The sequence below is a fragment of the Mytilus galloprovincialis genome, chromosome 6 (assembly GCF_965363235.1).
Source record: "Mytilus galloprovincialis chromosome 6, xbMytGall1.hap1.1, whole genome shotgun sequence".
Lineage (NCBI taxonomy): Eukaryota > Metazoa > Mollusca > Bivalvia > Mytilida > Mytilidae > Mytilus > Mytilus galloprovincialis.
Window position 1 is genome coordinate 74,036,338 of NC_134843.1, and position 12,604 is coordinate 74,048,941.

General features: G+C 31.6%; 1 protein-coding gene across 7 annotated transcripts in view; it reads right to left on the reverse strand.

Annotated features, from left to right (window-relative positions):
• Positions 1–4,729: 4,729 nt before the first annotated feature.
• Positions 4,730–12,604, reverse strand: part of LOC143080303 (serine/threonine-protein phosphatase 4 regulatory subunit 1-like) — a 30,333-nt gene continuing 22,458 nt past the window's right edge. For all 7 annotated transcript variants that reach the window (XM_076256060.1, XM_076256056.1, XM_076256054.1 and 4 more), the window contains 5 exons: positions 12,291–12,411; positions 11,514–11,629; positions 10,671–10,831; positions 7,383–7,600; positions 4,730–6,659 (listed from right to left, as the gene is read on the reverse strand). In XM_076256060.1, coding sequence (XP_076112175.1) covers positions 7,398–7,600; positions 10,671–10,831; positions 11,514–11,629; positions 12,291–12,411 — 601 coding nt within the window. In that variant the 3' untranslated portion in view covers positions 4,730–6,659; positions 7,383–7,397. The remainder of the gene's footprint in view (positions 6,660–7,382; positions 7,601–10,670; positions 10,832–11,513; positions 11,630–12,290; positions 12,412–12,604) is intronic.

The following is a 12,604-nucleotide window of genomic DNA, read 5'->3' on the forward strand; positions in this document are numbered from 1 at the left end:
TCAAGAATTTGGTATTTAGTCAAATCTTAACCGGAAATTGTGATTCTAAAATTTATTAAATGTAAAACACATGTCGAAATATTTAGGCTTGAAATAAATATATTTTTGGATAAGTTAATGCAAGCACACGAGGTGTATAGTGTCTTATACGATTACAAGTTTGTAATGTTTAACAACCATATTACATCAGTTTGTAAACACGTTAATTATGGGCTTTGAAAGTCGAGTAGTTCGAGCATTTTTCTGAGTAAGTGTTAAAAAACTTTCAAACAAATATTCTTTACTGTGGTTAGAATTCATTAGTCGTCAGTATCTATAGATTAACAACTTGTGGTTATATTGATAATTTAAAATCTTCCTTGAAGGTGGCGCACGAATTCGCAGCTAAATAACTCGATTGATGTGTCATTTGTATACAAGAGTTATATTCCTTTGAACTATGAGTCTATGTTTAATTTCATAAAGTCAATATGTTGATTGTCTACCTTGAACAGGGTTATAATTATATCTTATAAATATAGTTTTTTTATTGAATTTAAAATCGTTACAAAATCTGTAATGTACTAGGTACTCGTATTTTTCATTAGTTTATCAAAGACATTTATGTATATCTATAATTTCTTTTATTTGTTTTGAAATGTTTAAAATTAATATATACCAATATAAAGAATTATTTTTATCTTATATTTTTTTGTTATCTGTAAGTATTCATACCGTGTTTATACGTAAATAAGAGTGCACACGTTGAAATGTCTCGCCTTCTATACTAATCATTGATATTATGTTGATAGTCCTAAGTATAAAGCTAAGCTTTATTACAACTGTCACATAAACTTAACATTAACCAAGATAACTAGACAAAGACCAATGAACCTTGAAAAAGAGGTCCAGGTCAGATGAACCATGCCAGGCAGACAGGTACAGCTAACAATGCTTCTATTCAACATATATAGTTGACACATTACATATAGTTTAAGAAAAATAGACCAAAACACAAAAACTTAACACTGTGCAATGAACCGTGAAAATGAGGTCACGGTTAAATAAAACCTGCTCGACTGACATAAAGATCATAAAATATTTCCATACACCAAATATAGTTGACCTATGGCATATAGCATTAGATAAAAAGACCAAAACTCAAAAACTTAACTTTGACCACTGAACCATGAAAATGAGGTCAAGGTCACATGACATCTGACCGCTAGACATGTACACTTAACAATCATTCCATACAACAAATATAGTAGACCTGCTTTATCCATTAAGACAAATACATGAAAGAAGTGTAATAACGCCTAACACAAACACAAAACAGTACACCATAGCCACCATTTTATTCCGGAAGCTTCTAACTGATGCCGAATGCTATAGTGTAAAATTGTAATTGGGACCTACCCAAAACAATTAGAACTTTTCTGAAAAAGACTATAAATGAAAACAGAACCATATCATCTTCCTATAATGATTGAATGCAAGGAAAATTGACCAGAGTTATCTTACTTTAATCACAGAGAGGGGAAAGCAAACAATTTTTGATTTAAGCCTAATTAACATTAAAACAATTTTCCATTAACAAATAAAGTTACCTTATTGAAATATAAGGACTTTGTTAGCTAAATCTATTAATTTTATTAGATATTATGAATTTTTATGACAATAGAGAAACATGCTAATTAATTCATTTACTAGAAAAGCCACGTGCATCAATCAACAAATTTTACCACACACATGAGGTCACACGTTATGAGGTAGTATATATCGTTTAACGTTGTTATTTACGAAACTCCAGAAGATTCGACTATTTATAGATAAAAGTTACCTGTGTACCAATATCATGAATATGCATGATTAATGACCAGGCAAAATCTAATTGCTAAAATAGAGAGGACAAATCCGATACTCTACGGGACATTTACTTGGTTTGGATTGTCCTAACCAATCAATAAACTTTGATTATTCACGTCTCATAATATATTCCAATCAGGTAGCAAGAACTGTAAAAGTGAAGCTGCCAAAAATTGAACTTAAACTGAGTTTAGAGGTATTAAGCTTTATATACACATTTCATTAATTTTAGTTGAGACAAACTTAAGTTAAGAGAACAGAAACTAAAAAAATCTTCAATTTTTCCATTTGTAAAGAGGCATAACCCTAGAATGGTAATCAAAGTGCTTGCAATCACTGAATGGTAAAGACTGCTTTAATTTATCAGTTGGTAGTAAAGTGAATATTGCATTGTATTTTGTATATAGCATTGATTTAAGTTGATTCAACTACTATTCTGAACAAAGAAAGATAACTCCAATTTTCAAAGATTTCATAAAGCATTGGTTTTAGGTGATTCAACAACCGTTCTGGACAAAGAAAGATAACTCCAATTTATTGTCTTGAAACTACAAAAATGCTTGTTTTGGCCCCTTTTTGGTCCTTTATTCCTAGACTGTTTGCCCCTTAACCCACAAAATATATCCCAACCTTCTACTTCTACTGGTATTAAATATTGTGGTACAATTTCAGAACAATTGAAATACTTATACAAAACTTTTTGTACTGACACTAGATTAATGCTTGTTTTGGGCCCCTAATTCCTACACCTTAGGGACCATAACCCCCAAAATCAATCCCAAGCTTCCTTTTGTGTTTATAAACATTGTGTTGCAATTTTATTGATGTCTATTTACTAATACTAAAGTTATTAACCAGAAACCATCCGTCTTCGGACGACGTGATACCAATATACGACTGCAAAAATTTTGCCGTCGTATAAAAAGCAGTGTAAGAGAGGTAATCCAAATATAACATTGTACTTAAATAATTGTCCATAAACCAGGAAACCCTTATTTCCTCCTTTGTTTGCCCCCAATTCCAAACGGTTTGAGCCATAACCCCCAAAGACAATCTAACCATCCCTTTGTGGGATAATTTAAGGGAGATCCAAAAACCGTTCCACATGTTATTGTTTGGAAACTAGAAAAATGCTTATTTGGGCCCCTTTTTGCTAATCTGTTGGGACCATAATCCCCAAAATCGATCCCAAACTACCTTTTGTGGTTATAAACCTTGTGTTTAAATTTCCTAGATTTCTATTTACCTACACTAAAGACATTTTCCTGAAACCAAATGTCTTCGGACGACAAGATACCTATATATGGCTGCAATTTTTTTTTTGCGGTTGTATAAAAACAAATGACATTTGAAGCTCTTATATTGTAATTTTTTTAACATATTAAAATATTTGCACATAAATTTCTATATATATAAATGTTTTGGTTATCATGATTTTGTCAGTTGAACGGATAATTTGGTTTATAAACGTCAATCATACATGTCATACATCTTTCTGCTTTGATCAAATCCGGTTAAAAAAAGATGAAAATGTAATTTTTAAAATTTCCATCAAACGCACGCAATTTCGAAGTCTTGCAATTCTGCTCTCAAAGAGAAGCATCCTTTGAGATAAATATTGAAATGGGTAAAGAAATACGCAATTAAAACAAAAGTATTATGTGGGGCCCTTTTTTAAATGATTAGGGTCATAACAAAAAATAAATAAATTTCAACCTTCCATTTTTGGTATTAAATATTGTGGTACAATTCAAGTCACTTCCCTGAAACTTGAAAAATACCCATTTCTTTAACGGTTTGTATCAGAACCCAAACTTTGTGCAACTATTTCATATATAAATACATTTGTCCACAAGATATTGTCCTGCAACAATTAAACTTTAACCTTCAATTCAAAAAGTTTTTATGAGCCCTAACCAAGTTGTGCTACAATTTTGTAGAGATCTTTGCACTTGGAACTCAACCTATAATGTCTGAAGAGCAAACGTCACACCACTGAAGGGCTGCACAAGTTTTGCAATCATATAAATATCAGGTTTAAATTTTTTGAATCATAACAAATTACGAGTTATCGTTGTAGTTCCCCAGTATAAAATCTGGTACTTAATGGTACATGTATTCTTTTTTTCTTCTCCAAGATGGCTGCATTTTATTTGGACATGATAAAAGGTTGCAGACACACATTTCCCCCATGATACTTCTATGTAATGTTTTTCTAAGTGTTTTTACTTCCTTTATATCCTGTAATTGTTATGTATTCCTTCATCCAATGTTTTCTTTCTTCATTTTGAGGCATTATTCTAATATCCAACTTTTAGAATGTGCAGAGATATTGATGTCTCTTATTCCATTAATGCCTTTGATATGAATGGAAAAGGTAATATCAAAGGAAATTTTGTTATTTTTCATTCTTGCTAGAAGACACTTTATTTGAGTGTAAATATCTATCTGAATTCCCCCGTTTTGAAGTGATTTTGCACATATAAGAGACTAATGTTGTGTTTAAAGTTTAAATATTTGGCAACAGGCCATGAGCATCCAAAGGTTTATCCTATGTAGTTTCTAGTACTTTCGACACATCTACTAAATACACAGAAAGTATATTCAAAAGGCCGTCCTTTCACAACACCAAATAGCTTTGTTTCCCTTTCAAGAAGTTTTTGTGTACTTGTAATTAGATAATTTTCGTATTATGTTAACTATACTACTAATACCAAAGGATATCATATTTCAGTTTATAAATGAAATTAAAATGGAAATGATTTTTTTTTTCAAAATGGTTTTAGACCAACCCTTCCAAATATATGTACAGTAAATAACTTGCTTCTGTTGAAGTTATATAAAATAAACCTGCCTACCACACAAAAAATGACAAATCAAATTTCAATTTCATATTTTTTTTTATTTCAAATAATTTGTTTCAATATAAATACAAACTGCATAACAATTGGTCCTAATTTATATAATCGTTTTACTACCCTGCCTTTTCATGCGTGCTAGTAAAAATATCATCTTTAATAAATATCTATAATGTTGTTTGCCCATTTAGTTCGTTGGAGATAGACGGTTTACTGCACATCATAGACAGACTGTTTTTTGAAGTATGAGAAACTTACTTTGAAACCTTACAAGGAATTGTACTATACATATTCATGAATGAAAGCTAAAATTTTCTTTGGAGTTATTAAAAAATACAAAAAGAAAAATTGCACCAAATTTTTGAGGATTTCATGTCATACAATAGCATGTGCAAAAACTATTAAATGAAGATTATCAAGAAGAAACAAATTATTTGTCATGTATGAACTTTGTGAATATCGCACAATCATCATTATTCTAAGACATACCTTTAATAGAATGGATTATTCCTTTTTGTAAAATTTATATTTGTCATGCTAAAATAATATCCACCTAAAATTAAAATGTATTAATAAAAGGAAATTAATTACAAGTATCTTAATACTTATTATTGACTCAATTCAAGAAGAAAATAATTTGAAAGCGAGTAATAAAAATAAGCTACATGTATGATGTATTCATTAATTAAAACAAGATGAAGAATAATATAAAATTTTCTTACATCTATTCAGACCAATTTACCATAATTGTTGGATTCTTCAAATGAACTGAGCCATGCGAATCTTATAAATATAAAAGCATGATTAACATTTTAAAAAGGACATCTTCTAGAAAAACTGTAATTGAATAGACATTTTTGAACACTATAAAAAAGGAAGAAAATACCAAAGGGGCAATTAAAAACCAATCAAAGGAAGTCAACACAAATCTCATTTCTAAAACTTATATATCAACATGTTATGTACTTAAATATATGTGGAGATTATTTGAATTTCCATGGATTAACTGGTTATTCTTTTATCCAGTACACAAGTGCATATTTTAACATGTGAGTAAACAACACACAAGTGTTAATAGCTTTTGATCACAAACAATAAAACTGAACAAAAATGTTCTCAACTTATTTTATGTATATGTATAAATATAGTATTGAACAACTTCACTTAAACCACCTCCCTTACCCAAACCAGTAAGTGATTTAACAATGTTTAAACTTATTTCCCTTGGTTAACAATTTTTATAATGTCCAAACCACATAAAATTGAAGTAATCTCTATTATAATATTGATATTACACTGTCTACCATCTAACTAATCACAGAACTTGGCAAGATACATTCCTTCCTTAGCACTTACAAAAATTCATCTTATTTTAAAAAATATTCCCCCCCGTCTATTATAATACTGCAAACCAACTTATTTTTATAGAGATACTTTATTTCACGTTTAATCGTTTCTATTCAACTTCATGGATTTATCTGCTCAATGTTTTAATTTCATTGATGTATTAATAGATTGAAGTTAAAAATATTCCTGAAAATTAGTTGGTTTACATAAAGTACAAGTTAACTTAAGTATTAATACATGATCAGCATCAATATGACACATTAGATGGAAATCCTACTCAAAATAACAATATATTGGAACACTGTGATCATCACAGTATTATGGCAGATAAAATATCACATAACAAAAAATCTGCATATAAAAAGAAATACCATATCATAAAATCACAGCTTTCATAACAGATCTCCCTAAAAATAAAACAATTCAATAAATAAAATCCTCTGTTAATAAATATTAAAGTCATTATAAAACATTTCATGATTCAGTATTTTTGTTAATCAAATAAGTTTTGATCACTCTTGATTTGCTCCTTTCATGGAAAGGTTATTGCATAACAAACTCCAGTCCCTGAGCACTTCAAATAATCTTCCTATGTCTCAGTAGTAACTGAAAAATAAGACAAATAATTCAAATTTCAACAATTAAAGTGTTGTACATCAAAATGAAAGAAAATATATATACCCCCAAAAACTTTCTGTTATCTATGTTATTTGCACTACCACCAAACACATTTAACGAAGAACAATTAAATGGAGATTGTATCCCACAGACACAGATGATGCACCTGCTTACATACTACGTTCTAAAGGGACATGATCTGAGGCAAATATAGTGATGTGAAACAAACCTAAACTAGATCATTGTTTTGTTATCAGTATTGTGTACATGTTTCAAAACATATAATAGAGGCAAACTGAAGTCCGAGGACAGAAATTAATTTGAGACTGCTAATCGCTTGAATGCAGATGTCAATTTTTAAATACAATGCTTGAGAAAACATTTACAGCAAGAAAGCTGATCAAAGTTGTTAATTACATGCTTTAGGAAAATAGCTCTTAATTTGCATTTTTGTACTGAGTGTGATGCAATACAGTATGTTTTATTAATGTATAGTCAAAACAAATAAGTAAATACGAATTATGAAAAATAAACTTGAAACGAGTCCAACATTTGAAGTTGTAGTGACAATGGCTTCTTTGCTATTCTAATCGGACCAGAAACGTGGCCCTTTATAATAAGTTCCATTTTAAAAGCTTTTGTGACATGTATTCTCAATTATTTTGAACATTATTTCTAAATCCTAATAAATCTAAGACAGTGAATACCTACCCTTGTTTGGTTTCCCTAAACGGACATATATTTATTCTTGACCTTGTCTTCCTCAGACAGAGGTTCATGTTCTTGTTCTTCAAGGTCTTCCTCCTCATATGTGGTCTCCGAAACTGGACTAGAGAAATATCGAACATCACGGTCTTGGTCATTTTGTAATTGTTCTATGACTTTTTTCAATTCTTCACAACATGGATTTTTTTCGGTAAAGAAGAAACCTACAATTGACATGACTTTATGAAATACCCTTTAATTCATAGAATTTCTATACTGTTATGTATTCACTTTCAAGAACAAATTCTATTCAACTCCTTTCTCTTCAGAAGAAAACTTTTGTTTTCTAAAACCAATTTCTTTGCAAGTAAAGGACAAGGTTCACTAATGGCACAAAATGGCCTAAAATATCAACTTTATCATAAAACACCAAAAAGGTCTCAATTTGGTTCATAAATGGGTCTATTTAACTAGAGGCTCTAAAGAGCCTGTGTCGCTCACCTTGGTCTATGTGCATATTAAACAAAGGACACAGATGGATTCATGACAAAATTGTGTTTTGCTGATAGTGATGTGTTTGTAGATCTTACTTTACTGAACATTCTTGGTACTTAGAATTTTCTCTATCTATAATAAACTTGGACCTTTAGATACAGTGAAAAATATTTTGTAAAAATTTACAAAAATTTACCAAATTAGTGAAAATTGTTAAAAATTGAATAAAATGGGCAACAACTCCTTAAGGGGTCAACTGACGATTTTTGTCATGTTGACTTATTTCTAGATCTTATTTAGCTGAACATTATTGCTGTTTAAAAGTTATCTCTACCTATAACAATATTCAAGATAATAACCAAAAACAGCAAAATTTCCTTAAAATTACTAATTCAGGGGCAGCAACCCAACAACAGGTTATCCGATTTATCTGAAAATTTCAAGGCAGATAGATCTTGACCTGTTACACAATTTTACCCCTTGACAGATTTGCTCTAAATGCTTTGGTTTTTGAGTTATAAGCCCAAAACTGCATTTTACCCCTATGTTCTATTTTTAGCCATGGCGGCCATCTTGGATGGTTGGCCGGGTCACCGGACACATTTTTTAAACAAGATACCCCAATGATGATTTTGGCCAAGTTTGGTGTAATTTGGCCAAGTATTTTCAGAGGAGAAGATGTAAAAGATTACTAAGATTTACGAAAAATGGTTAAAAATTGACTATTAAGGGCAATAACTCCTAAAGGGGTCAACTGACCATTTCGGTCATGTTGACTTATTTGTAAATCTTTTTTTGCTGAACATTATTGCTGTTTACAGTTTATCTCTATCTATAATAATATTCAAGATAATAACCAAAAACAGCAAAATTTCATTAAAATTACTTATTCTGGGGCAGCAACCCAAAACCGGGTTGTCCAATTCATCTGAAAATTTCAGGGCAGGTAGATCTTGACCTGATAAACAAATTTACCTGATGTCAGATTTACTCTAAATGCTTTGGTTTTTGAGTTATAAGCCAAAAACTGCATTTTACCCCTATGTTCTATTTTTAGCCATGGCGGCCATCTTGATTGGATGGCTGGGTCACTGGACACATTTTTCAAACTACATACCCCAAAGATGGTTGTGGCCAAGTTTGGATTGATTTGGCCCAGTAGTTTCAGAGGAGAAGATTTTAGTAAAAGATTACTAAGATTTACGAAAAATGGTTAAAAATTGACTATAAAGGGCAATAACTCCTAAAGGGGTCAACTGACCATTTCGGTCATGTTGACTTATTTGTAAATATTACTTTGCTGAACATTATTGCTGTTTACAGTTTATCTCTATCTATAATAATATTCAAGATAATAACCAAAAACAGCAAAATTTCCTTAAAATTACTAATTCAGGGGCAGCAACCCAACAACAGGTTATCCGATTTATCTGAAAATGTCAGGGCAGATAGATCTTGACCTGTTACACAAGTTTACCCCTTGTCAGATTTGCTCTAAATGCTTTGGTTTTTGAGTTATAAGCCCAAAACTGCATTTTACCCCTATGTTCTATTTTTAGCCATGGCGGCCATCTTGGATGGTTGGCCGGGTCACCGGACACATTTTTTAAACTAGATACCCCAATGATGATTTTGGCCAAGTTTGGTGTAATTTGGCCTAGTAGTTTCAGAGGAGAAGATTTTTGTAAAAGTTAACGACGCCGGACGCCAAGTGATGGGAAAAACTCACTTGGCCCTTTGGGCCAGGTGAGCTAAAAAGTGTAAATGCTAAATATATCAGTTCTTTTCATAAGACTACAAGATATTCGCCAAAGTAAGCCCATTTTGGACATTTTGTCAAAATATGATGATTTTGTGCATTTTTCAGAGCTAAAAGCTTTTGAAACACCTTGGCCGCCACCTACGATCCAGAATGTGTTGTAACCAAAAGATTCCAATTTTGATAAAGATTTCATCAATATAAAAACTTTTTGGATCGTAGATGGAGGCCAAGGTTAATTATGCCAAAAACAATTAAAATTATGGACAAAAAGTACCAAAATTGACCTTTTAATACAAATTATGCTCATTTAAGGGGTCACTGCTCCATAAATAGTAAAGGAAAGTGCCAGAAAAAAATATTTTTGTCTTAGTTGTATTATCACAAGTATTTCTATGTGACATTTGTAATTTTTTGTCCCAATTTAAAAAACATAAAGAAATCAGGGCCAATTTTAACCCTTCGTGAACCTTCTCCTTTTTTTAAACATACATTTTAATACTATTTTAGTAAAAAAATCTTTACAACCTTCAATAAGCTAGTCGTTAGGTATATCCTTTGATAGTTCTACTTCTAAAAGGGTAAAGTTATGAATGCATAAAACAATGACTGAGGCCAAATAATGAAATGAAGTGCCAATGTACACATGAGGTTCCAAAAAACTGACTTAATCGCCAAACTATCAATAATGTTGGCATCACATAACCAAGCCTGCCTTAAGTGTTAATTTTGTCAAATGTCTGAGGCAAGATAACAACGAATTTTTAAAAAACTTGATTTTGATGTTTTAACGCCACTTTCAAGCACGGCATATAGGCTATTTCATGGCAGCCAGTTTATATCGGTGGAGGAAGCCGTAGTGCCTGGAAAAAAACCCTGACAATCCTAGTCAATTAAGATTGGAGTGGAGTGCACCTACATGAGCCAGGTTCGAACTCAAAACCTCAGTGTTGACTAGTTAGTGATTACAGTAGTAACTATTTCGACCACTCAGCCACTGAGAATAAAAAATTTCATACTTTTCAATTTTTATAACTAACCTTTATTCATCAACGACTGGGACAATGCTTTGGCAACAGATATCCTGACATTTGGCACACTATCTGTACTCAATGCAAACAATCCAGGGAGTATTATGGTTACAAGTCTATTGAGAGGAACTGCATTATAATCTATGATGGCTTGTGTCAGCTGAGCAAAGCTAAAATAGTACAAGATTTGAACAATTTAGTGATTTTTGCATGGAAATGATTAATTGAATTAAGGAAGATAACTGGTTTTATAACATCCCTTATACAGAGGATTTTTTTGTGTGTGCAACTTGCACAACTTAATTATTTTCTTTACAAGGAGCATCATACACATACACAATTGTTTTGAAACTTAAATATCTGAGTATAGATATGGGTTCTGATTGCATTTATAACCCCCACTCTCAAAAGTGTTTTTTTTTTATATATATATTTGATCTGATGGAAAAATAAATCTGTTGTAGAGTTGTCACTGGCTCAGACATACTTATAAATATAATTATTTTCTGTCACTGTATCTTGTATTAATTTTTAGGATCCTTTACTATAGATAATTTAGCTGATCTGTAAAAATAACATCTCCATGCCTTATATATCATGTACTGTAGTACGATGCTAGATTAAAACTGATGTGGAAAGTTAACACCTGGCCACTGAAAACTTCATTTTTATGAAGCCCAGATGGTCATGTGGTCTAGCATGACAGCTACAGTGCAGGCGATTTGGTGTCACGATATCTCAGTAGCATGGGTTTGGATCCCAGCGAGGTAAGAATAAAAAATTTGCAGATCTAACATTGTTGGGTTGATGTTTAAACGAGTTGTATTTGAATATATAAATAGAAACACTTACATTTGTCTACCCAACCATTTATTGCTCTTGGCAAACAAATTGACTAACTGGTTCAGTAATCCTTCCATAAGTTTATCATCATCATCTGTTGACAATTTTCTCATTATAACACTCATCTGTAAAAATAAGAAACAACACAATAATTACTAACAAAACTATAATTCTATTCATTTAGCATATTTGTTACAATCTAATCAATTTTCCTTCCTACCCCAATGAATAAGTATTTCAGACTACAGGATTGATCTAAATACTGATCACTAGTATGTTGTCAAGTGACAGATCAATACAGAGTCACATGGTAGCCAATATGAAGCTTGGTACCAAAAGAAAAGATGTTTGTAGTTGTAGAGTAGTAGGACATATAAATGTGTTGCTGATGGACAGATGAGGAATAATTTATAACTAGAACTGATGGTTGCAGTTTATGAGCAAGCAAGATACAACCTCCATTATTATGGATGGAACGGTTGAATTTACAAATACATTTTCCTTCCCAAATCATAACAACTATTGATACCAATATATTTCTTGCCTGTTGGCAAAAAATTCAAGGAAACTATATGATGGACAGTTTGTTTTAGCATCCACAACCCAGACAATTGTAATTTAGAATCATACTGCATTAGTGTTGACACATTCTCTGCCTTTCCCACCAAAAAAAAGCAATAGAATCTCTATCAGAGAATTTTGTCAGAGGCTAGACTAAAATAGTAATGGTTGGCACCTAGCAATAGAAGTATATATAGTTACAGATAAATAAAGGTTTACACATACCAAGCTAAAAGCCATCCTGCGGACTTCAGACACCCTGTCTTCACATAAAGCTAAGCCTAAAGGCAGAACATATTGACTAACTTCTGTAGCACTAAACAATTCTGTGATGGAAATCAACTGCCTGCAATACAAATATAGCAATGTTGGTTTTCTGACCTTCTCAACTATGCAGTAAAACATGCGAACACTGGTTGCAGGACAAAGTTTTTTTTCATGAAATGTGACAAAAAAAATTGCTGATCATCAAAACTTGTGAAAACATTCTGGCAATTCAAATAGAAAACTATTTACAATTTTCTGTGAAAAATAAGTCA